General features: G+C 56.6%; 1 protein-coding gene across 15 annotated transcripts in view; it reads left to right on the top strand.

Annotated features, from left to right (window-relative positions):
- Positions 1-26,259, top strand: part of CELF4 (CUGBP Elav-like family member 4) — a 307,282-nt gene that overhangs the window by 227,955 nt on the left and 53,068 nt on the right. For 7 of the 15 annotated variants that reach the window (XM_007455221.1, XM_007455223.1, XM_007455235.1 and 4 more), the window contains exon 3: positions 2,830-2,908. In XM_007455221.1, the coding sequence (XP_007455283.1) occupies positions 2,830-2,908 (79 nt within the window). The remainder of the gene's footprint in view (positions 1-2,829; positions 2,909-26,259) is intronic. The other 8 variants (XM_007455228.1, XM_007455232.1, XM_007455234.1 and 5 more) reach the window with 2 other exon arrangements.

Below are 26,259 nucleotides of genomic sequence, written 5' to 3'. Positions count from 1 at the left end.
CCTCTGTTCTCCACAGAGATTTGCCATGGGACTCAGAAACAAGGTGCCAGGGGAGGTGTCCTCCCAGGGTCCCTGCCCTTCCTCCCAGCATTGCCTCTAAGCATTCGGGCTTGGCCTGGGCCTGCTCTGGCCCCAGGGATGGAGCCTCCTCTGCGGCCTCCTCCTTGCCTCGTCTCCACAGCAGCAGAGCCCAGCTGAGCCTGGTTCACCCTCCTCTGCCTGCCCCTCCTCACGCCCAACTCCTTACCGGGGAAGCCTGAATCAGCCCACCGCTCACCCCCTTCCCCACACTCTGTTTTGAACTTTCCTGGACCTTTCCTAAGCCTGTCACGTCTGGTTCCCAGAATCTCCCGAACATGTAGGCTGGTGTTAAGAGTCCTGGGTTCATCTTGATCACCGTTTACCACCTGTGTGACCTCAAGCTAGTTTCTTAACCTCTCTGAAACTCCATTTCCTCGGTTAAAGATTATCTATTTGCACGCGTCCTAGGGGAAGTGATGATAATCCGACAATATAATTTTGTAGCAGCTGTTCGTGTTCCTGTAGGTGTAGCAGTGCGGTGCCCCCCTTGCAACTCAATTCCCAACTTGACTGTACATTCTATATGGAAAAGGGAGAATTGCTGCAGGACCCTTCCCCCTGGAGTACCAGGAAGGTTTCAGGGTCAAGGGCCAGAGGCTGGTGGGGGTATAGGAAAAGAGCTCACAGGCCGAAGGAACAGATGGGGGAGGAAAGTGCCCGGTCGTGAGGAATGGAATGATGCAAGAGGCGGTGGGGGCCAGATTTGGGGGACCAGGCGGAGGAGGTTGTATTCGATTTGGTGGCCCAATTGCCCCTTGCCAGATGGACATCTTCCCTTGACCCCCTCCTTTCAGAGCAGCTTTGGGTGAAACATAGGAAGTCCAACCCACCTTATCATGGTAGCACCGTGCCTCCCCACCCTGGCTGCATTCTGCATCTGCCACTCCTCCGAGCTTGGCTTTTCATTGGCAAGAGAGAGATAATAATCCCTCCGTGGAGCATTATAATAATTACATAAGCAAGAAAGCCATAGAAATAGACCCAGGAGAACACAATGGCCAGAACTGGGTCCAGGTCAGCTGTGGGGCCTTTCTGGAGTAAGAGACTATTGCAGCTTTGGGGGAGACTAGGAGGAAGGGGTGTTCCAGAAGGGAGGGACAGCCTAGGGAAGGGCTGGATGTGGAGTCTCCGAAGACACAGAACGGGAACCCGAGAGTACAGCCCTTCTCCCACAGCCAGATGCAAGCTCAGCCTCCTGGACCCTTCGCTCAAGGACTGGAAAGGAGGTGGTCTATGGGGGAGCCAGGACCCCCGAAATGAAGCTGGGAATTTCCTATGTCCCTCCTCCTTCTCCCTGTTAATTGGAGGTTCCCGTAAACCCACACCTTCCTCCGCAGGCAGAGTGTACATACCAAGTACCTTCATTTCCCTCAACTCCATAAGGGGTGCTGAGTGGGGGCCTCCTGTCAAACAATGGCACCCGGACCCCCTCTTAGTGGACTGGCCCCCCCAGAATCCTATCTTACCCTCCGGGCCACCTGTGCTTCCTTTTCCTCTGTTCTGTGCCCTGCCTCCCGCCTCTGTCCTTCCTTGCGTGGCTCTGCCCTTCCCCTGGCCTCATCTTCACCTTGCTGAGTCACGGGCACCCACACTCCCCCACCCATCGTCTTGACGCAACCAAAACTCACTTCGAATCCTAGACCAGAAGGAAGCTTGTGACTGGCTAGTCCAGCCTCCACACACAAGGGGAATTGGCAACGGAAAGTCACCTGGTGGAGGACAAAAGCCCAAAAATAGCTCTGGCGGACCCAGGTTCCCAGGCACATCTTGCCACAAGGTGGACCTGCCTCAGCTTCTCCATCTACAAAATGGGGGCATTTAGTACCTGCGCTGCCTGCCTGTCAAGGTTTGTTTGTGAGAGAAATGCAAATACAGTTAGGTATAAGAGAGGTACAGGACAAGCAAAAGCACTGGCAAAGACATAAAATACAATTCCATTTGCGTGATTCCTACCATTTTTATTGTTTGAAATATCCTCAGGGCCTGAGAGCCCACCTTATGCCTCCTCCGGCATCCGGAGGATGAGAAACAGGCTGCGGAGCCCCAGATCCTTGGAGTTCATCGCCCCCTAGTGGCCTGAATGAGGCATTGAAACGGATCCTCCAGAGAGGCCGGCGGCTAAAAGGCTGGGGGCGTCGGGCCGTGCCTGGTGTCGTCCTGGCACCCAGACACCACGTGAGACAAGTAGCTGTGCCCACTCCACATACACCCCGAGGGGACAGCCTGGCCGCAGTCAGGAGCCCCAGCCCTGAGCTCTGCTCCAACAAGGAGCTGGGTGGTCCAGAGCCTCAGGCACCCCTGGGACCCACAGCCAGCGTCTGCAGGATACTGCAGGGATGGGGTGCAACTCACTGCCGTGCCCCAACCTGGGCAGGAGTTAGTCTCCGGCCAGAGACCAGCTAGTTTCAGCAAAGCGATCTGTCTCCAGGGTGGGCCAGAGAGGGGACACCTCAGATTCTAGTATCACAGCAAGAGCTGCTCAAAGCTGGGAGAGGGACCACTGGAGGTCCCTCTCAGGACTGGAGACCTCCAATCCTGAGAAACACTCCTGAAATCAGGGAACCCTGGGGACCACACTGGGGAGGGGAGATGGGTGGCTTTAGTGAAGACCCGCTCGTTTGCAGCTGCACGGGTGCGCGGGTGTATGTGTCTGTGGTGTGGTCCGTGTGCTATGTCCCCGTGAACACCTGTGTACCTTCGGGTGCAGATGTGTCTGCTCTAACACTGCCCCCCTGTGCTCTGTTGCAGATGAACCGGCCGATCCAGGTGAAGCCAGCGGACAGCGAGAGCCGAGGAGGTAGTAGCTGCCTGCGCCAGCCCCCTTCACGTGAGGGCCCACTTGTCTCTGCCCCTCCCCCTCCCTCCTTTCCTTCCCTCCCCCCTCCCCTCCCCCGATGCAGCGTTGCAGCAACTCCCTGCCGCCTCCCCCTGCCCCCTGGGGACCTCATGGCCCGGGTTTGGGACAGGGCTTTGGAGCCCTGGGTGACGGATGTGGGGACAGAGTAAAGAGGATGGGGGAGAATTGGGGTCTGCCGTATGCTGGGGTTCCTTCCTTCCCATGAGTAAACAAGTAGGATGTCCTGGGCACTCCACTGCCCCCTTTAAGACACCCAGAAGGGTAGGCCCACCTCTGTGTCACCAAGAAAAACCCCACTGGGATGGGACTGGACTAGTTGAAAGGGTGCCAGGCTGGGAGGGAGGAAATGTGTTTCAGTCCTGCCCTGGGAAGGCTCAGGCCAGAGTGGGTGAATCTGAGGGGGGCTGCCCACTGCGGGGCTGCCCACTGCGGGGTGGGACTGCCGAAGTCAAGACCCTGGACCTACATACAGGTGGACAGGCAGATGTCTGGAAGGGGACAGAGCAGGAGGACAGAGCCTCACCCCCAGACTCAGGCCTCTGTGCCCCAAGGGGAGGCTCTGTTCCGTCCACCAGCAGGGGCCTCCCCCCCGCCCCCCCCCACTGCACACAGAGGCTCGACCAGGCCAGGCTCTGGCTCCTCTGCCGAGCGCCCACCCTTCAGGCTTCTGGCCCGGGTGTCCGTGCCCACACCATGCCCAAGCCAGTGCCCTCTGCCCCTGGGCTCCACCTGGCTAGGCCTGGACACTCACTCTCATCTCAGCTCAGCTGGGCACTGAGGAACTTCTCTCTCCCTCCCCCTCTCTCCCCCACCCCGAATTTTCCAGGAAGTTAAGAGTGAAAAATAGGCAAAAGCTATTTGCAAATTCAGAGTCAAGGTTCTTGTCCTGAGGAAAGTGTAGTGTGGCCACAGGTGGCCTGCCCACGCCTGGGACCTGTGGTCCCTCCAGCACAGGCCTCTGCCCTCTGGGCCCCAACAGGGCCTCCACCCTGGCACAAGGCCTCTATGGCTCTGGGGCCCTCCTGACCCAGGCCTCGAATCCCACCCAACAAGCCCAGCTGCCCGAAGGCGCGCCTCCCTGTGGCCCTCTGAGAGCTCCCCATCCCAAGGACCCCGATCATGGGGGCAGGTTGGTTGAAGAGTAAAAATGGTTCAGGTGTGAAGGGCTCATGCTGCAGGCCACACCTGGGTCACGCTGCTTGCTCCTGCCCCTCTCCTGGCAGTCCAGTTACTTGGTTTTCTCTGCACACAGAGGATCCTCAGACACCCAGGGCCAGGCCCCCTGCCCTGGCGGAGAGAGGCGTGCGGTCTGGCCTCACGCAGGTGCCCTCGGTGACACGGGGCAGAGGCAGGGCCTCTCCCAGAGACTGTCTCCGGGAGAAAGGACCAGCAGGACCTGGCCCCCAGGTCACCTGTCAGGCAGTGACTCACCTGCAGCGCCCTGTCCGTGTGGCAGGGCCAGGAGGCAGCGGAGACCCCTGGCTTTGGTGGGGAGGGAGCTCGGACGGTAAGTGGCACCTGCGGTCCCAGAGGAGGGGTCCCCGAGGTGGGGGCAGCCAGAGACCTCGGAGGACGTGGCACCTGAGCTCCTTTGAAGGAGGGGATATTCCACACCTGGAGAAGTCGGGGTGGCATGACTTCTTCATCCAGGACGGGAGCAGGGTGTCGGGAAGCCTGCTGCCAGCGAGGCCGCGCTGCGCTTAATGCAACCATTTCTCCCCTCACTGGCCTTGGAGGCAGTAACTCTCCGGCTTCAAGCTGCTAACCTCATCTCCCTTCTCCCATATATCTCCTGCGCTGACACTTGCCCCAAACCAGATTAATCAGCTCTTTTATTCTTCCTGCAGTAGAAAGGGGGGAAAAGAGAGCCAAACCTAAACATCTATCTATTAATTGCATATTCAGTATTAAACAGGGAGATGATCCTGAGTCAGCATCATCACCAAGCTATTTGAAAAGAAAAAGAAAGTTTAAGATAATCTAATATCCATTAAATACTTCTTCAGTGGAGGGAGGGGATGGGGGAGAGGTGAACATTAAAAAAGATGAAAGAAACGGGAACAGGAGAGAGGTATGGAAGGCAGGGGTGGGAGTGGAAGGGGCGGAGGAGGAACACGATGGGAAAGGAAGAGCCCAGAAAGGTGAAGGGAAAGGGGCAGAAGGAGGAGGGAGGCCTGGGAGAAAGTGGGTAGAGGGGAAGGTGGCAGGGAGCTGGGAAGACTTGGGGGCACAGCTGGGAGGAGAAAGGAGGGGCAGGAAGAGGAGGTGGCCCCAGATGGAGAGGTGGGTCTGCCCCACCCGGACTCTCCTCATCCCGGATTAACAGGCTAGGTGCTTGGCTGGAGCTCCCCAGGAAGAGTACAGGACGGCAGCTCTTGTTCTGGTCCTGGGTTCTAGTCCCATCTTTGTCCAGAATGAGCTCTGGCCCGGACACTGCTTCTCTGGGCCTCCACCCCCTCACCCAGGGATGGGAGATCTCACTATCCAGGAAAGCTGCTGTTTACAGAGCACCCACTGAGGGCTGGGATTTGATTTGGTTTGGCCACACCACGCAGCCTGTGGGACCTTAGTTCCCCAACCAGGGATTGAACCCAGGCCCTCAGCAGTGAGAGCGCAGAGTCTTAACCACCAGACCACCGAGGGCTGGGACTTTAAACAAATACGTTTAATCCACACGAAAACTTTGGGAGGTGGAAGTTATTGGCCCCACTTAAAGGTACAAACCAAGGCACAGAGAGGCTAAGTAACTTGTTTACCTAGGTCACACAGCTAGGTGGTGGCAGAGCCAGAATTCAAAGCCCTGCCTGTCAGTAACCAGCACCTAGATGCTCTGCATTCCTCTGACTCCTAGGATAGTCTTTCGGACTCAGGGGACAGTGGGAAGGTGCTGCAGGCATTTGTCATACCTCTAGGGCTATTTTCAAGGTAAATGAGGGGAGAGGAACAGGGTCCCAGGTGAGGGAGGCAGGGCCAGTCTGGACGAGAAGCTCCCAGACCTACCCATAAGACATGAGAGACTAGGGCTGCAGGGGTCAGAGAAGAGAGAACCCACTGTGGCCTGGAGCAAGCAGGGAGGGCTTCCTGGAGGAGGTGAAAACTGGACCAAGAGGTGTAGACTTGGCAGGAGACAGTGAGGGCCCAAAATGAAAATGGGACCCTGAACACAAGGCCAAGGGGTTGCACTTGTCTCCATCAGAAGCAGGAGCCACTGACCCCATGGAGGACCAGGCAAAGAGAGGGCGTCACAGCTGTAACATCCCTGGGCAGGAAGAGAGGAGACAGCCCCTGATACCACCACCAAGAGCCAGGGCTCCAGCTAGGTGGGGAAAGAAAACCAAAGGAGAAAGAGCTTCCCCAGGACCCATCCCGCTGCAAGGAGAATCCTGTGAACCCCACAGAACTTGCTGGAGCAAGTCGTATATCAACTCAGATTCACCCCCAAATAAGCAAGCCAGTTCATTCACCAGGGGAGTGAGGCAGGCTGGGGATAGAGAGGAACCAGGTATAGGGCATCCTCCCACCTGCCCTGGCCATCTCGGAGGCAAGGACGCTTTCTTGGGCGTGCACTGTTGTGTCCTTTGCCTCCTAGCAGGCAGAAGTACCCGCCCCAAGAGCTGGTTCACGGTCCCCGTCTGAACTGGGTCTCCACAGATGCAGGGGCCCTTCAGCCTCTCCGTTTCACTCTCAGCCTCTGGGTGGGTGCCCGCAGTGTGCTGCCCTGTAGCCCTGACCCCCTCCCCATCCTCCCTGGTCTCAGTCCAAATGAGTGCTACGGCTGAAGACAGGATATAGCTCCCCCCGACCCCGGCCCCCAGGCAAGGCTCCTGCAGCCAGAATGCAGGGGGTCCTTTCAGGAAGTCAGGCTCTGAGCAGCCTGGCCTCAGGCAGCAAACCTGCTTGGGGGCTCCCTGGGCTGAACCGGAGGAGGCCGGGGCTGGGGTCCACCCCCCCAAGGGGCTCAAGAGGGTCAGCAAACAAGTAGGAGCCCTTGAGGAGGGAAGGAGTGGCTGAGACCTGGGCCAGTACAGCAGACGTTGGCCTGGTCCTACCCCACCTCCGCCAGTCCCAGCCACATAGCAGCAGATGTGAGCTGTGTCATAGGAAGCCACACCCCTCTGGCCCCATCAACAGAAACCACCCCCACCTCTTCGCAGTAGCCAGCTGCAGGTCAGAAGTTTCAGCTAATGCAGGCCTCATCTGGGCCCCAGATGAGGGAGGCACTCACACACCTTTCCCACCAACACGCTGTCCGCTCAGCGCTGACAAAGGCACCCACAGACACACACCCAATTCCACACTCGCGCCTGGTGAAGTGAAACCGAACGTCCCCACCAGGGATCCAGTGACTGGGGGCGGGGCACAGACTGGGGCCACCCGTTTGTATCTCATCTACATGAAATGACAGAACAAAGCAGCAAGATGTCAGGCTGAGGCACTGGAGAAGTTAGAAACCAAGACGGCTTGGGAGGGAGTCCTGGGAAAGAGGGGACTCAGGGTTCAAGGGGCCGCCCCCTCAGGGGGCAGGGAGGCACCGGGGAGCCCTTCCAAGGGAACAGCAGCAAGGGTGAAAGCAGCCCTCCCGGGTGGCCGCCATGCTGTCACCCCTCCAGGGACCCAGACTGGAAACCACATGAGCACAGACACACTCCAGCCTCCAGCAACCTGTGAGACGTGTGAGCCCGAGCTCGGGAAGCGGTCATGCCCACCGTGGGGACCGACGAGGGGCTCCCACGGTCCCTCTCTGGCCCATCAGGCGTGTTTTCCTGAGGGGGCCTTGGTCAGGCCCAGGCTAGGGAGGCAAAGGGGCAGCTGAGACTGAACCTGATAGGGGAGCCTGGACGGAGGCCCAATGATTGTGGACATTGTAGGGTGGACACAGCAGGAGGGCTGAGTTCCACGTTATAAAGTCCTGTGGTTCCCCCACCCCACCCCGCCCCGGGCGGCAGGGCCTAGAGGAGGCTCCGGCGATGTCAAAGGGAGCGGCCCTGAGCTGCAGCCATGGACTGTCCCCCCGCCCGCCCCTGCCCGCCCCGACACACGCACACACACACACACACACACACACACACACACGGAAGCTTCTAGAGGGTGACGGAACCTCTTTTATGTACCCCTCCAAGTCCTGCAGAACCACCTAGGGCTGAAGTCCCCCACCTCCGAGCTTCCACCCTCCCTCTTCTCCCTTTGCAGACCTGGGAGCCCATGTCTGCGTCTCTCCACCAGGTCAGTCTCCCCCTCCTGTCTCGGTCTCTCTCTGGCCGGAAGGGCAGGGCGAGGAAGGCATGGAGGGTTGGGCGCAGGTGCGACAGCCCGTGAGTCATTCATTTCCACCGAGGCAGGTGAGGGCCGGTCACTTAGCCAAGCGGCTCCTGCAGCCTCTCGCGGCTCCCTGTCCGTTTAACAGCATCTTCAGGGCGTCCGTCCCCCTCATCACAGCCGGTGCTCACGTGGCGGCGGAGTCCCGCTGGGCCAGCAAATGAGGTTGGACACGATGCATGTGGACGTGGCTCTGAGGCCCTCCCCGAGGCCACATTCCCCACCATAAAACCGGGGCTGACTCCGTCTTCCCAGCCCCTCCACCATCTGTAGCCCCATCAGTTCCTGTGGCTTTTAAAATCCTATTAAGTTCCTCATTTCTCCTCTAAGCATTATTTTATTTCTAAACAGACCCAGACCATGTGCTGTCGGGAGGCCTTCAAGGGTCTGTTGGGGACCGGCTGAGGGGTGTGGGCCTCACCTTGCGGTCCTGGGGCCCCCGAGACCCATGGCCACACTGGTGACCCCCAGATGCTGGGCTTCTCACGTCCAGACTTTTCTAGCTATTCCGTCCCATGCTCTAGGTAGGCAATTTCGTGAGCAGCAGATGAAATGGCCCCGCTTTAGGAAAATTCAATATACAGAAGTTTCCATTTTCCAATCTTGAGAGGCAATAAATGACTCACTTGACAAAAGCTTCTGGGTGAACAGAAACCCCTCAGGGTTCTGCTAGGAAGCCCCTGTCCCAGGCAGGAGGGGGTACAAGAAACATAAGGCTAAAGGGTGGGGGGGAGGGCACAGCACACTGAAGATTCATCTGAAATGATACCATGACAGTAAGAAACAAGGTTTTAAAAAACAGTGTTGCTCTAGATGACCCCTGACCCGAGGTGCAGTTCAGGGGGAGGGGAGGGGGAAAGGCTTGGAGGACAGGTATGAACCCCTGCAGAAGGTCCTGGGGGTGGGGGGGACAGAGGCTCTGGGCCCAAGAACAGCCCCATTTCTGCCACAGCCAAGTCACCGTCTGGAAGTCAAGTTCCACAGCAAGAGCCCCCCCACCACCTCTGCCCCAGTCTTTCCCCTTTGGGGCCTCAGGAGCGTCCCCTCCGGGTCCAGCACATCCTGACCTCTACTCTGGGGCTCCTGGTTTGTACCCTGCTGGAGAGACCTCAGAATGAGTGGAGCCAACCCCACCCCAACTAGAGGGTACGACCCTGGGCTGAGAAGGGGTCCAGTGACTGAGGCCCCAAGCAGCCACCTAAAGGAGAGGGGTCTGCAGCTCAGAGCAGAAAATGCCCCACACTCCCCACCCCCCGATCTTTCTGTGTCCCCACAGAAGCTCCTGGAAGCAGGCAGTGTGTGGACCCCTGGAAGTGTGTGTGATAGGGATGTGTTTCCTTTCTACACACACCCCTCCCAGACCCTGCAGACCCCCGTATCCTTAGATCTTCTGTCCTCTGGTTCGAAATCGTGCTCCCTTCCTGCAGCTGTGTCTGCGCCCAGGGGCCTGGAGCGAGACGTCAAGGTGAACCTTTGGCTGGGGGAGAGCTAAGTGCCCTGTTGGCCAGGACACAGCACCCCGTGGCCTGGAGGGGCCCAAGGAGCCACTGTGTCCGCCTTCCCCCGTGAGTCGGCCTCTCACCCAGCTCCCCCCACTTCAAAAACCATCAAGATGAAGAGCAACCCCAGGGCCTCTCTCAGCCCATCAGAGTCCAGAAACCCTGTTTTGTCAGCCTGCCCTGCCCTATTCCCACTGGAATTTCTCAAGCTGTAGACTGTAATGTTTTCCCTTGAACACCAGCCCCAAAGCCAACGTCCCGGCAGATCTTCCCTGTACTTGCATCCCTGATGTATTTTGGACTGATGTTTAAGAAAAAGCAGTACAGTGCCCAGCTTGATAAAATTCATGTCAGACCTAAGACAGCACTTCCTTACTTCCCAGACAGCGGTGGCGCTCAGCCTCGGGCAGGGGCCATCTGCTTTTTAGGACTGAGGATTAGACACTTCGTCACCAGGCCAAGTGGCCCACCCAGGGCTTGGCTTCTCTGATGGGCAGGAAGTTCTACCACATATCTGACCATAATCTCTCCTACTGTTTAAGCACTTCCAAGTTAGGCCCCCTAGATCATGGTGCAAGGTTCCCCTGCCCTGGGGTTTTATTCTCCATAACCCCTGTTCCTTCTGTCTTAAAAGGATCTTTGTCTCCTTTCTTTCCCAAGCTCCTTTTACAAAGAAAATTTTAAACTCCAGAAAGGTCCTCTGGTTGACACAACTGAACCCAAATAGCAGCTGCATGAAGACAGGTCTTTGTGGTTGGGGAAGGAGGTGGCTGGTGGGAACGGTCCCTAAAGAGGGCCCCGTGGGGGCAGACACACAGTATAAATACCTCGGTAACTCCTGCCATAAGTGTGAAATTATAATTAACTGCAGACCTGCCAAGCTTAAATGGACTTTAGGTTTTCAGCTGGGGGAAAGGGTGTTGATTGATCTGCATTTTGTTTTGAAGGTTCTTTTAATCCATTCGGCAAGTTAAGTTGAGACTCATGGCTCCTCACCAAAATCCCTCTGGCCCCGGCTAATTTAGCAAAGGACTGTTTCAGGGGAAATGGGATATTAATTATTGCAAATGGGCTCCTGGATGATATATAAAAGCTGCCTCATGTGTGCCCAGGGTGAAGGGGCTGATGACAGGAATAGGAGTGACAGAGAGAGGGACCCACGGGGCCCTGTCTCCCACTCCGTGCCGCTCCCACGGAGTCCTGTTGCGGGCATTGTGTGGGCAATGCAGGGGAAGATGCCCGCTTCCTCAGGAGACAGGCAGGACCAGCAAGAGGATGTCACAGGCAGTCCTTCCTGGACCAGGCGTTCCTCAGCGAGGCAGCCCTGACGTGGGCAAGATGTATCCAGTGCCCTCCTGGCCCCCGACACACCCGCCTTGGAACAGCCTGAGAGCAATATGGGAGCAGTGAGGCTGTGCAGTGGGAGGATGGGATGGGAGGCAGGGAGACAGCACAGACCAGAGAGATCAGATAGGGAAACACCTGGGACTCCCCTGGTGGCGCAGGGGTTAAGAATCCGCCTGCCAATGCAGGGGACACAGGTTCGAGCCCTGGTCCGGGAAGATCCCACATGCCGCGGAGCAACTAAGCCCGTGTGCCACAACTACGGAGCCTGCGCTCTAGAGCCCACGAGTCACAACTACCGAAGCCCGCGTGCTTAGAGCCTGTGCTCTGCAACAAGACAAACCACCGCAGTAAGAAGTCCGCGCCCCTCAACGAAGAGTAGCCCCCGCTAGCCACAGCTAGAGGAAGCCCTCACCCAGCAAGCCGCGGAGCAACTAAGCCCGTGTGCCACAACTACTGAGCCTGCGCTCTAGAGCCCACGAGTCACAACTACCGAAGCCCGCGTGCTTAGAGCCTGTGCTCTGCAACAAGACAAACCACCGCAGTAAGAAGTCCGCGCCCCTCAACGAAGAGTAGCCCCCGCTAGCCGCAGCTAGAGGAAGCCCTCACCCAGCAACGAAAACCCACCGCAGCCAAAAATAAATAAATAAATTTATTTTTTTAAAAAAAAAAAAAAAGAAAGGGTAACACCTGATTGACCTTCAGAGGGGAGAGGATTTGAGGGAGGAAAGGCAGAGTTTCCCAGGTGGGAAAATAAGCCGAGTCAAGGAAAGCTTGGAGGATCCCAAGAGGCCAGAATGAGGCATCTACTGTCGGGGGAGAGCAAGATATGGGAAAAGTGATTTCCAGAAGGTGCTGTAAATTGATGCCTTTAGGCAAAGGGAAGCCTTCTAAGGCTTTGGGGCAGATATAAGTCGTGCTTTGGAGACCCTAGCTTAGGGAGACTCAGCCAGATGGGGGAAGGGAGCCGGAGCAGGGGAGAGAGAAGGGCCCATGCTGGCATCACACCCACATGTCCTGCCCTTCCCACAGTGATGTCTCGCCACCTCCTGTTACAAAGGGGATGGTGACAGCCCCTTGGAGCTGCCATAGGTGGAATACAGTTGGTGAGCTGTGGAATCTCCCCTGATGACAGCTGCTGCAATTATTTTATTCTTGGAGTCCAGTCCATGGGAAATGAGAGGTGGCGGGGGTGAGGACCTCTGACAAGGTGTGATCAACAAAGTGCAAAGAGAAATCATACTGCCCAGGGCCAGACCTCTACTGTGCGTATGAATTTACCAGAATGGTGTGGGACAAGGAAGGCTTCCTGGAGGAGGTGATTATTGGAATGACAGGTTTACCAAGAGGTAGGATCTGGGCTGTGTCACAGGCAAAGACATGAAAACAGGGACAAGCAAGGCAAGTATGTGGCATTTTAGACTTTTAAAAAAGTAATTAGAAGAGTCGGTTTGGCTAAAGAAGAGAGAGTCCACTCCCTGTAGTCAGAAGACCAGATGTGATGCATTGTGGGTCTCACTGCTGCTTGCATTCCAGGGTGTGGACACCTACACCCATGCACGCACAGTGTCTGAAGCTGGGGGGGAGGGGGGCCTGTATCTTCTCACCCTTCAGTCCAAGTTCACCAGGCCCAGTGTTCCTGATCAGATGTGCCTGTCCGCTCTCCTTCCCCACCCAGCCCAGGACAATGCACAGGGGAACCAGGCAATGCCTGCAGCAGCTGCTGCTAAAGCCAAGCCAGGGCTCCGGAAGGAAGATGGATAGAGCCAGCAGGGCCTCGGTTCTCCCATTAGGTCCTGCGGGAAGAGCACCTCAAGCCCTGCACCAGCCCCACAAGGTGGATCGAGCAGCACCCCCATTCTCCTCAGAGAGGAGAGGTGACTTGCCCAAGATCACACAGCCAGTAATCAGCCTTCACACCTCAACCCTTCTGGGCAGGACCCATGCCTTGCTGCCTTCTCTCAGGTCTGGCTGGGGTGCTGAGACCCAGAGGAAGTTCTCCCAGCATCAGTGCCACCCGTCAGAGGCACAAAGGATGAGGCTGGACCACAGCCTTAAGGAGGAGCTCTCCAGCTCCTCACTCCCCTCCCCCATGCCCTTTGGGAATGGGGGTGGGTGTAGGAGGAATCGGGGAGGGTCTGAAGCTGAACTACCCAAGGTGCAAACCCAGTCAGCAGCAGGATGAGCCTGTCTGTGGCCCTTCTCAGTGTGGAGGCCCTTCTCAGGGAGGAGCAGGTGGAGAAACTCCACGTCTGCCCAGCAGAGGAGAGCCAGCCTGGGCACTCAGGGCGTTGTCTGTCCAGGCCTGACGAGGAGGAAGGCTTTGCAGAGGCTGGAGGTCAGCAGACCAGCCAGCACAGATTTTCTTTTTGATCATATCAGAGACAAACCCATGATCCTGACGTCACGGATGCCACATCCCAACAGAGTAACAGGCCCTGGTGACTTAGGAGGTTTAAGGCTTGGACAGGAACGGCCAACGGCAAGTGACTCAAAAGTGCAGAGAGATGATCCCTGCCCCTGGAGAGCTGACCGTGAAAGTCAGATGCATGGTCAGGAAGGTGTCTTCAAGTCTTTGCCGAGCTTTGGACCCTAGGGAAGCTCTCAGTCTGGTGAGGAGATCAGTTTACGGCCTCAAGAGCACCAGATGAGCAGTGGAGACAGCAGGAGCCACGGCCCGCAGAGGAGAGAGCTGTGCAGGCGGAAGCAGTCAGGGAAGGCTTTCTGGAGGAGGCTCCCTACTGGAGGGGATTCAGGCTGAGAAGACTGAGTGAGACAAGGATGCAGGGTAAGATGAGGAAACCAGCTGGCCCAAGGAGAGGGTTCCAAGGAAGGCCCCGCTAAAGAGTTGGAGGTTTTCTGGAAGATGAGGGGAAGTGGTGATTGGTGGAAGCTGGACATGGGAAGACTGGCCACCTGCAGGGGGGGACTGGACAGGGTGTCAAGGAGACCAGGGAGAGACTCTTCCAGCCTCCAGCTGTGAGGGGAGGGGCAGGGGGCAAGGGAATTAAAACCTAAGTTCAAGAGCCCTTTTGTCACCATGAAATACAAGCCCCAAAGCCACCTGTGTCCTGACCACTACCTGCTGCCTTGAGACCTCCAGGTACATGCCCACTTTCAGGCACATGGCCACCCTCGGACAGCCCTCTCTGACCCTTCCCAGCTGCCCAGCTCTACGTGGTCAGAGCCCTCGTCAGGGTCCACCCTGCTGGAATGCTTTCTCCAGCTGTTCCTCACTGGTCTTTCCAGCTCAGAACCCCTTTCCTGCCCTCTGTCTGAGCTGTGAAGTCAAGCAGTGGTTGTTAGTTTCTCGTCTCTCTGTCGAGACTGTGCCCTCGGTGCGGGCAGGCGTGTTCAGCCCTGCACCAGAGGCCAGTCTCCCACTCATCTCGCTAAACAACAACTTTCTCTACTATCCCAGCTCTCTGCTGGCCTAAAAGCTGCCCCCTCTTGCATCTCCCCACCCCCAGCCCCTCCAAAGCCAGGTCCACAAGCAGGGAGCAGATGTGGGCAGCGGGGTGGGTGCCGCTGACATTGGCATTCTCCTTGCAGTGCGTCTTAATAATTTAATGGCTATTAGCAGAGCCGCAGTGATGGGGGGCAGGGGGCGCAAAGGGAAGATTTATAGAGAGAATTCACTCCAGATTGGGGTTTTGTCTTCCTCTGTTTTCCTGGCATTTATCATGCATGTTTTAATTTGGATTGGAGAGTTGCTACCATCTGGCCATTATCGCAAAGAAATATTCATTTTCACTGAGTGACACAGGCTCCATTCATCACAGAGCGTGCTGATGGCCCCGTGAGTGTGGGGCTGCGCTTTCTCCTTCATTTGAAATGAACCTTGAGCTATGAGCAGGTCCAGTTCGAGGGGAGCAGAGGCACAGGGCCGGTGACCTCCCAGCCAGGTGGGCAGGGAGCACTTTGGGGGAGGGCGAGGGTGGGAGTTGGGGGAGCCCTCCCTGCCATCAGAGTCCTCCCACCTCCCCTCGCCTCCCCTGGGTGTGTGTGTGGGGGGGTGCTATTGGCGGCCTCCACAGTCTCCCCCAGGCGTCTGACAATCCCCCACTCACCCTCATATACAGGGCAGCCCTCAGGCCAGACCAGAGAGATGGCAAAGTGTGGTCCCCTGCTCTGGCATCAGCGTCTGCTAAAGGCACTGATGCTGTCCTGCCAAGGGCAGAACGTGCTTAAGCACTCTCTCCCTAACAGGACATCGCTCTAGTGGTGTCATCTCAGGTCAGGGCTGTGTGAGGAACAGAAGGGCCTCCTGGTTCTTCTCTCATCACGTTATGGTGGCACCATCGGAGCTGGGCCTGTGGGGAGAGACGTGTCTGCCTCCAATTGGGACATTTCTGGAGTGTCACCCTCGTACCCACGCGCTGCTCACTGCGCAAGCCGTCAGAGGCCAGAAGGCCTCCTGTCAGCAATGGGAACCCAAGCACGACGCTGGACACCCAAGGCGGGGTGTGTGACAGAGCACCCCTTGATTGAGCTGAGTCCCACTCTAAGCCCACTCAATAAACAGGCATCCAGCTCGGCAAAACGGAGAAAATCATTTTTCATCCATTTTAAATAATGAGTTTTCAGGGCACCCAGCATTTTTTGGGCCCCTTCTGTATTCCCTGCCTGGTGGGGATCAGACTCCCCACCTCACCCTCCCACCCCCAGCGTTTAACACTCCCAGAGGGGAGCCAACGAGAGTCTGAAACAGCTTCATAGGGGAGATGTGTGCTTTGCCAGAAAGGCAAAATCGGGCAGGAGGGCTTTCAACTACAGAAGTTCCGTATCCCAGGGGCCTGCTGACTTTCCTGGTCTCTGTCCCGGAAACTGTGGCCAGACTCTGAGGCTGAGGCCCTGACACCCACCCACCCCCCCGCCGCCACTAGGACCCACGGTCTGACCAAGACCCAGGGGACGGTGCTGAAGGAATGGGAGCCCAAGGGGAGAACTGTGAGAGCTTTGCTGCCTCTTCCCCCATCAGAGAAGAAAGGCGCAGACATCCTACCCCCGCAGTAGCCCGCTTTCACCTGGTCTCTGTTCTGTAAGCACTGAGTGATTGAGCCTTCATTGTGTGCACGCCACACCCATCCAGATGAGCCCAGCCAACGTGATTCTTGGCCACAGGCAGTTCATAGTCTAGCTGGGTCTGGGGTAAAAACAATGAGCCCATTAGGAAACCAGAAAAGACCTCTAACACACGAAGACCTCTAATAACCGCAAGTGAGGGCCATTGGGTATGGTACAAGAAACCAACAGACCTTATCCCCTCCCCTCTGCCTTGGGCCAGGTCCTTCCTGTGGGTGACTGTTTCCCCGTCTTCCAGTCCTGTGACTTACGTAATATCAGGTAATAACATTGCTCCATTGTATAGATGAGGCAACTGAGGCCCACAGGTTTACTAGCTGGGGTCACCAGCTGGTGGGTGGTGCCTGCATCTGGAAAGGAACCCAGGTCCCTCTGATTCCCAGCACCACGCCGTGGGTGTGGAAAAACCTAACACAACTTTTAGTAGGAGGTGGCATTTCAGCTGGATAGGTTAGGAGCAGCAACATTATAGGCAGGGAGACCTGCCCGCCTGTCCTTAACCCCTGGTTTTCTATCCTGGCACTTGTTGAGCTAAATTAGCTGTCCTCCGCGGGGTCCCTCCTCCCCGCTTCCGGCAGCCTGGGGTGAGGTCCCCACCCCCTAGGAAGGCGGGGACTGTCGCTAATCCGTGAGAAGGGCCCCTCCCCGCGCCCCCCCTCCCCAGGAACGCGGCACCGCCCCCTCCTCCCTTGGAACTCATTCCATGACACCAGCAGCTCTGAAACATCTGCTCCTCTATCCGGGACCCGCAGTTTGAATAAATTACCCCGACTTGGCGGCAGCCTGTTATTAATGGCCTGAGTTTTATAAGATGCTTTAGTTTAATAACACTGTAGCCCAGCGCTGCACTTCTCCCGGGTATTTTTATATTTCGCCTCCTCCTGCCTCCCTCCACCCTCCGCCGCCTCCAGAGCTCCGGTCCCAGAGCCACGACCCCATCACCCCCCTCCCCGCGCCCCGCTGGCTCCTCCCCGGGAACCCGGGACCACCAGCCCTCACCTCCGTGCCACTGTCTCAAGCCTCGGAAGAGGGGACCACCACCTGGCTGGTTGCTCCTCCCTCAAGGGAAGCCCACGGGGACGGAGAGGCTGAAGGCGGGGCGATGGGCAGAGACGATGGCCGAGGCACGTTCTGCGCCCCTCACCCCATAGCCAGGGCTCTGGCTGCCTTTGGGGACCTGCAGAAATCTGGTGAGCGAACCTGCCTCTCCCCAGTTGGGCTGGCAGGGTCTGCAGCTTGCCAGGGGCCGAGGCCACAACTTTTATCTTTATTCACTGTCCTTGGCTCTTCATTATTTTGTTGGTTTGTCCATGTGCTCATGCCTCACACACCTCCTACAGGAAGCCCTCCCAGGTTACCGCCCATGGCCCTTTATGCTCTTCCTACAAGCCCAGACACACCCCTTCTCCACTGCCTTCTGTCTGTCCCTGTCTCTTCTCTCCACAGCCTATGGGCCAGTCTTCTTCAGGAACCCTCTGGGGCCTGGCCAACCCTTCTAGAATTAACAATAGGCACTCAAACGTGTGTGTTGCTTCAACAAGCTTGTGCATCTGTGTGGGTGAGGCTTCCTGCAAAGAATGGGTGCAATCACTGAGAGGGAAAAAAATGGGCCAAGGAGTGGGTGGGTTTGTTCGCTGGGGATATAGGATAGAAAGCGTTGAGGCTTAAATAAGTAGCCAGTGTAGTCATGTCCTCAAGCTGTTCTCCAAAATGTGGACCACAGTCACGGTCTAGAAGTGCAGAGATGCGGGCTTCCTGCAGGCCCATCCCCCCAGCTCAGGAAGCCATGGATACACCTCACCATGAGGCTGCAGGGAGTTGGCCCTGGGATAGGTTTGGGAGCCTGCCACCAGGAGGCCCCCTGAGTGAGTGCTTGGAAGTAGAAAGAGAGGCTGTTCCTGGTTGGGGAGGGTGGGATGGGACAGGCAGGACAAGAGGAGGGACAGATCCACCAGTCTCTGTCACCATGAGGGTTCTGTGAGCCCCAGAAGCCCAGATGCCGCACTCCAGGGAGGTCTTGGAGGACCCTTCCGTGCCAGGGCCAAATTTAACTGTGTAGTCCCCTGTTCCTGGCGAGCCGGTGGTGACCCAGCCAGCTCTAAAAGGGAGGGTACTGCACCCCCTTCTATCCCCCCACCCCCGCCCACGCCCAGTTCCAAGGGCTCCAGCGGAACAGCTCGTGCTGCTTTTCCCATTTGGTCTCATACTCCTTTGGGACCCTGCCTTTTGCTAAGAGCCCCACCATTATAATTACTGCTGAAAATGACCTTTAAAATATATTTTAAATTCAAAATGTCTTTAAACCCTTCACTGAGCACCATTTTTCAATTTCAACGACTATCTTCCTTTTTTGGGGGGAAGTGAGGGGTGGGGGGGTGAAGGAAGGAGTCCTCCGCAAGGATTTCGAGTGTTAACCTCTCCTATAGAGAAGACCGAGCGGGCTCGGCACTGCCTGGCAGGGGCTCAGCGTGGGCAGGAGGAGAGGACAGGCCAGATCCAGACCAGAGCGCTCTGCCCCGCCTGCACTCGCCCACCCTCTGCCCCCAGCCTCCAGCCTAACACTCACCCCAGGCTCTCACTCACCCCAGCGCATGTGAGTATGTGAATAAGAGCCGGGGAAGTGCCCTCCCCCTCCAGGTTTCTTCCTCATCTGTTCTCCTTCCAGAGGCCATCCACATGTGATATTCAGTTCCCTGCCTTCTCAGCACCGTCCAGGGGCCCCCAATTCCTGCGGGATGGCGCCCCTTCCCCACTCTGCACCCGCACAGCTCCATTTCATGCCCCCTTTGCCCTGACCTGGCTGGTAGCCCTGTCCTCACACAGCCTGTGCTCCTGCCCGCTTCTGGCCGTTTGCAAGCCCCGCCCCTGCTCTCCCGACGGCTCACACAGGCGGGTCCGGGAGAAGGGTCTCACCGGCTGGACCCACCGCACTCCCCCATACTGCCTCCACACACTGTCCTCCACCCCCGCAGCCCCCAGGAAACTCTGCTGTGCCCCGCCCCCAGAATGTCCCCTTGCTTCTGTCCTCGCTAGTCCTGGCCCTTCCTCCCCTGCACCACCTCCAGGAAACCTGGGCTGGGAGTCCTGTGCTACCCGGTGTCTTCTCAACACCTTCCGATGTGGTCCCCGACTTACTTCTTCCCTCCTAGGTGATCACAGGGCAGTCTGCCTGCTGTTCAGCCTGTCTCCACATCAGAAGGGGGCTCCCACAGGCCACGAGCTTGTCCCTGGCTGCTGGTATGAGTGCTAATGGAGGGCTGCCTGGCATGGTGACAGGGGATAGAGGCATTGTGAGGCCTCTGGCCCCCTACATGGACGGGGTACTTTCGGAGCTCAAGTCTTGCAGATACTGACAGAGCTCCACTCTCCCCATCCACTTCCAGCGGCAGGAGAGGGTAGAAACAGCAGTGAGGGAGGGGGCTCTGCTGTGGTGGGAGCGTTATGTGGGTAACTCCACAGATCTTTACCAGGAAGGCGTGGCCAATGGGCATCAGACAGTGTATTCTTAGGACTTTTTCTAAAATGGCCATATTCCCTTAGCATCCAACATGCTCAGCATGAAAGTCAATATATGTTCCAAAGTCCAAACAAAATGATGTGCATACTATCCAACTCTTTGGATCACCTGAGTTTTTAGATCATCCTTAATTTTGAATGACCTCTGCCTTTGAGGGGGAAACTAGAGCTGTGAAGCTGAGAAGTCATTTCAGCTGCTGCCCCTCCTAGATTGAGCTTTGGTGGTGGGTGGCAGCTCCTTGACCTCCCACAAAGGAGCTCAGTGGATGAGGGAGAGAAGAGAGGTGAGGGAGAGAAGAGAGGTGACTCTCGGAGGCCAGAAGAGGGGCTTGTGGGGTGGGTGAAACGGGATGGCATCTATGACCTGACTTTGAGCCCAAGTCCAGTTCTTGGAATCCTTGCTCTGCCCGAGAGGGTCTTGAGAAAGGTGGATGGGGGGCAGGCGGGCATGAGACCAGTCCGAAATGATGAGGCTGCTACAGAGAGTAAGATGCCAGAGGGACGGAGCGAAAAGCAGCGTTGGGGGTGGGACGCCGGCAACCATCCTGGCCAGGCATCTTGGCCTCCAACTTCTCCCACGATGATACCCTACGTACCGCCACCAGATCGGCACTCCTCAAATTAACCTGATACTCTATTCCCAAACTCAAGAATCTACAATGTTTCCCTATTTCCTATTCCCTTTGACTGACCTTCAAGAGCACCCCTCAATCTGGCCCGTTGTTCATCCCCTCCAATGGGAGTACAGGCTGGGCGTGGAGTTACTTAGGAATAGCCAGCATGAAGAGTTCTATTGCGATTCACCTTGCAGTATGGCCATCCTAAGAGAAGTATGGCGTCCAGAATAGAGGAGGTGATGGCTCTACTTTCATAACAAGATCACAGGTCCATCTTACAAATGAGGCATTTGTGATTCGTAAGAACTAAATCACTTGCCCAGAGCCACACAAAGATTAAATGGTAACGACTGGATTGGAATCCAGATGTGCGTGACTCCAAAGTCTTGGCTCTCAGCCCCTTGTCTCTTCATTCTTTCTCCAAATCCTACCCAGGCACAAAGTCCAGTTCAAAGCCTTCTCACTCCAGAAAACCTTCCCTGCTTGCATCAGCTCTCCCTGACCTCTCTAGTCTCTGTACAACCTTGATCACGTTGTGTGTATGTGTGTGTTTGTTCATCAATAAGGTCATAAGTTCCTGAAGGTCAGAGAGTAGCCCCAGCCCACACACCCTCCTGCAGGTCCTCCCCAAACCCAGGCCCAGGTGGAGGAAGGTGGAGGAAGGCCCACCCACCTTCCCGCACCAACGGCCCGCCTTTTCCTTTGCCTGCCCAGGCCCAGAACAGGTAGGAGGTCTGCACAGTGGTGGTGAGGACAGCAGAGCAGGGAGAAGGCCGATGCTGGAAGGTTTGCACATCAGAGAGACATCCGTGCTCCATGACGTACAGTGACAAGAGAACGCATTGTTTCCCAGTTTCACATTTATAATATCAATTAAATGCCTGCGACTTAAATCATTTTTAATAGAGATATGTCCACTCAATGAACCACTAGCAGAGTTAGCACTTTCTTGATCTCAGCAGGGTCCGACACAGAGCGATGGTTCAGCCTGGGCTCAGGCTCCCAGTACCTCCCCAGAGGGGCTCATGGAACAGAAGGAGGGGCAGCACGGAGCAGGAGAGTCTGCTCTCCTGGGAGGCGCAGGCAGGCAAGGCTGAGCTGGGAGAAACCATGTGGTCCAAACCCCTGCCTTGCCTGAAGCAGCCGTGGGTGCAATGAGATGGAGGAAGAACGCCTGTCCTCAGGGCTTTCCTGGAACCCTCAGCCCATAAGCTTCCCCGTTGGGCCAAGCGAGCACTGCTTTGGGGGCTGTGCGGGAGCGGATGGATGGCTTTGGCCTCTGAGAGTGCTGTGCTGGATGCAGCACATCCTGGGGTACAGGAGCCAGTGCAACAAGCGATCAGTGAACGGCTGCGATGGCAGGGGCATGGTGCCCCTGCCTCTGCCCCCTTGCCGCGTCAGGTCTGGTGGAGGACAGGCAGGAACAAGGAACCAGGCAGGGACAAGAGTATATGAGGATACGCAGGCTGTGCAACCCTGGGGTGGCCCGTCACTCTAGCCGAGGCACTTTTCCTTCATCCCCTGCCTGCTCGAGCCTCCCTTCCTTTCCATCTCCCTGCCTCCACCTTGGCCTCCACAGCCCATTCTCCACACTGATCCCATCAGAGCCTGTGTCTCTGCTATGTAACTCTCCAGAGGCTTCTGTTCGTCTCACTCAGGTGGGAGTCCAAGGTCCTTACCTCCCCTGTTCCTGCAGTCCTGCAGCCTCCAGGACTCCACCCCCAGCCTCCCTCACTCCCTGGCTCCAGCTCCCTGGCCTCCTGGCCCCTCAAACTTCCCTGCTCTGGCCTTTGCAGCACCTCTTCCTTCTCCCCCATGATCGCTTTTCATCACGTCTCAGCTTACCCATCCCTCTCACCCAGGCCTGCCTGACTTGCCAACTGATGTGGCCCCAGCTGCCCCAGCTGCCACCTTGTTTTATTTTATTCATGGCACAGACCACCATCCTGATCTCTTCTCATCCATCGTCCTCCTCTCCCCACTCAAAGGTGAGCTCTGTGCAGGCAGGGACCGTATTTGTTCCTCTCTGTATCTTGGCACCTTGCCCTGTGCCTGGCCCAGAGCAGGGGCCCGGGAACGGTTGTGTGGATACACAGGCTAGGAACCACGCAGGCGGTGCTGTGAAAGTGCTGGGGTGTGGGACTCCACCTGGGGCGCAGTTAGTGACAGTCTACAATACAGGGGTTACGTTTACCAGTCCCTGGGCCAGGTGCCAGGGGTCAGAAGTGAAGGGGGAAGGCCCTCCTTCAAGGAACCTAAAGGAGCTCAGAGGGTGCCCCCAGGCTCAGGTCTCCCCAGGTGGTGGAAGGGAGCAGGCTCCAAACTCAGGTCCTGAGACAGCCTGACAGCAGCTGGGAGAAGATGTGCCCCAAGTGGGTCTATTTAGAAGTAAGAAGTGGAGGCAAACCACACAGGAATCTTGAGGCGGAGGGTCAAAGGCTCAGAAGCCCAGGGCTGGAAATGCAACTCACTGGCCTGGCCAGCTTCCAGAAAACTCTGTGCAATCAACCAGAGAAACATATTTGAGAAAACAGAATTGTGAGAGTAACTTTGAAGCCTTGGTTGCCATGGGCACATATCTGTAAATAACTGCAAACATTAAGTGACACTTGGGAAGGAGTGAGGGAGCTGGAGGCTGCAGCACTAGCCGCGGGAGCCAGCCAAGTCCAGCGGTGTCTCAGTCCTCAGCCAGGCTGCCACGTCTCTCCTTCCTCGCAGGGTCTCCATCCTGGATTCTCTTCCCTCCACCCTCTCACTCGCTCCTCCTGTCCCCATGCACCAGACACTCCATGAGGGACGCTTTCAAGTGGTCCCCGAGACTCCCTTTCTGTCCCAGGTCTTCTGCCTGGTCCCTGGTCCCCACACCAGACCCTAGGACCCTTGCTCTCAGGAGTTTCCCAGCCTGGAGATGCCCGGGACCCTGACCATTCCCTCCCCACCCCCTTCATCCATCGCAATTCTAAGGGATGGCGCAGGAAAACAGCGTAAATCAAGGAAGTCTTTGCAACAAGTGCATTTAAGAGGCCCGGATGTTTTGCCTTCAGGTACTCTTGGCCTCGCTTGCTGATGAGGAGCCCCCCACTCTTTCTCTTCACTGTGCCTCCTCTGTCTGCCTGGTTGGGCCTCCCCCACCAGCCTCTTTGCCCCATGGGGGAGCCCTCTGTCCTTGGCCTGGCGCTGACCTGGCTGCTCTGCTCCTGCCTAGCGGTTCTTAACCTTTCTGGGTCACAGACTCCTTTGGGAAACTGAGAGAAGATTTTCATTCATCCATTCAATTGTGTGAGAAGTGCTGGGCTGCCCTCCCAGGACTCACAGTTAGGGGAGGGGGCAGACAGTAAAAAAGAACCCCAATCAAACACACGGTCCTGCACGTGTCAGCCAGCGCTCGAGGTCAGGACAGGGCCTGGTGTGGCTGGAGAGGGTCGAGTGAGGACACAGAAGGCACGGGTAGAGAGCACAGGGAGAGATACTCTGTAGGATCTAGCAGACCGTTTAAGAGGCTATGGATGTTATTCAGAGTGAAACAGGGAGCACTGCGCAGCTTTGAGCAGAGGAGAAACGTGCTCTGCTTGCTCCGGCTGCTGCGTGGAGACAGACTGTAAAGGATGAGGTGGAAGCAGGGGACAGTTAGGAGGTCCCTGCAGTGACAAAGGAGAGATGGGCATGGCTCGAACCTGGGTGGGGGGCGTCATGGTGAGAAAAACTACAGTCCTTCTCCCTGGAAGAGGGGGCGCTGTGCATCCTTGGGCTATTTTATGCTCACTCTCAACAGGCTGCAGGGCCCCAGTTCTCAGCCATAGTCCCCTAAGGTCTTGTAGCCCTGGGTTCAGAGCCCACGCCCCTGGGCCTCTCACCCTAACTGCACTGGAAATCTCTAATCCTTTGGCCATCTGCGGAGCTAAGGTGAGCCCGGTGTCAGCCAGGCTCCATTCCCAGCTCCCGCAAGAGCCGTTCACCACTGGTGGCAGCGCCCCTGCCCAATACCCAGCAGGCTCCACGGAGCACCTGGAGAGGGCAGGGGATGCCTGGATGGGCCAGACAACATTGATGAATCTCCCAGACTGAGGAAAAGGAGCCAGGCACGCATCAGTACATTATGAATAAAGTTCAAGAACAGGCAAAACCCAACTGTAGTGAAAAAAATCAGAATACTGGGTGTCTTTGAGGAGGTCGGGATGCTGCCCGGAAACGGTCATGAGGGAACGTTCTGGGGAGATAGAAATGTTTTATACCTTGATAGGAGTGCGGGGTACATCAGTGTTGGTATATGTCAAAACATATTAAATTATACACTTAAGGAGCATACATTTCACTACTGGTAAATTTTATCTTTAAAAAAAAAAAGGAGACCTAAGAAGGATGGTGTGTCCCAGACAGAACCAGGAGGGGTCAGCTGCCTAAAAGGATGCCCATCTCTGGGAAAAATGCCCCCTGCCCCCTGCCCCCCACCTCCTGTCAAGTGGTCTGAGGCAGCTGCCAGCAGGAGGAAAGGTCCATCTGATAAAGGAATCTGTGTTGAAGTGTTAGAGGCTGACTACAGGGATAGCGCGATTTTGCATTTGAAAAGGGAAGCCTGAAGACAGCAATGCTTACCCCAAAGAGATGAGCCTAATGGTGGGATTCAAGACCCCTTGGCAGGCAGTGAGTAGGGGTCTCCCAAGTGCCCTCAGCCACATGTCACACCTCGCAGATGATCTGCCCTGTGAACACGATGGGCAAAAAGGAGAGAGACAGAGAGACAGGGAGAGCACTTTATAAGCATTCCTCTCCTTCCAGCTGACTTTCCATCGGCCTCCAGGCCCTGTCTGTCTAGCCTTTGATTTCCCCTGCTTTCCTCTTATCTCCCCCTAATTGATTTCTGGCCCAGGTCAGAGCTCTTGCAGTTTGGTTTCAGCCTGTTGTGTTTCTCACCCTGCTCAGATGAGGCCTGTGGGTCCATGGGAAAAGCCTGGAGGGGAGATTTTGCTCCTTGATTTAGCCCTTGGTTGGCAGGGGGTGCGGGGAGGGCCTCTCCAGCTCACCACGGACTTAGCCCCAGAGTCCGCACCCTGCCCAGGCTGAAAGGAGAAAGACTCTTTAAGAAAATGGTGCTGGGGACTTCCCTGGTGGTCCAGTGGGTAAGACTCCACGCTCCCAATGCAGGGGGCCCGGGGTTCGATCCCTGGTCCAGGAACTAGACCCTGCACGCCTGCCGCAACTGAGTCCACATGTCGCAACTGAAGAGTACGCATGCCGCAAAAAAGACCCGGCGCAGCCAAAAATAAATTAATTAATTTAAAAAAAGAAAAGAAAATGATGCTGGACTGTGGGTGGGACCAGAGCCAGGGGCTGTCCCCTGGGTGGGGCATTGGTGTGGGCTGGAGAAGTCAGGGAGGGATTCCAGGGAGGGGTGTTACACAGGCTTTCGAGATGGGGAAGGACCAAAATCAGCAGGAGGAGGGAGACAGCGCGATACTAGGGTTCCCAGGAGTCCCTGTGAGCCAGGACAGGTCCGGAGTTGCCATTGTCCAGGACTAATTATGAATAGTGTCCCCTTTCAAACTAACAAGAGTCCCAGTTTGAGCAATAAATTATATAGTCACCCAATACATTAAAAACAAACAAACAAACAGGTAACAGAATGACAAAGCTGAGAGGCAGGTATGCCCGTAGGTGTGCCAAGTGGCTGGAATGAGGGGTCCTGTAGGAGGAGAGGAAAACGGAAGGAGCAAGAAGGGAGGACAGAGATGGGGCTGGAGGCTTCAGAGCACCTTGCAGGGCCCCTCCCCAAGCCAGTGGGTCTCGGCAATCCTATACGCCTCTTTCCAAGGGAAGACAAAGACCCAGAGACGTGACTGCATTGAGCATAGACCACACAGCTCCAGCTTGTTGGTGATGGCCTCGGGTAGAACCCGGGTTCCTCTCCCACACTCCAACACTACCAGGATTCTACCTGGGGAAAGAG

This window comes from Lipotes vexillifer, unplaced genomic scaffold (genome assembly GCF_000442215.2).
Source record: "Lipotes vexillifer unplaced genomic scaffold, Lipotes_vexillifer_v1.1 scaffold90, whole genome shotgun sequence".
Taxonomy (NCBI): Eukaryota; Metazoa; Chordata; class Mammalia; order Artiodactyla; family Lipotidae; genus Lipotes; species Lipotes vexillifer.
Note: the sequence above shows the minus strand (reverse complement) of the source record. Positions and strands in the feature narration are given on the sequence as shown.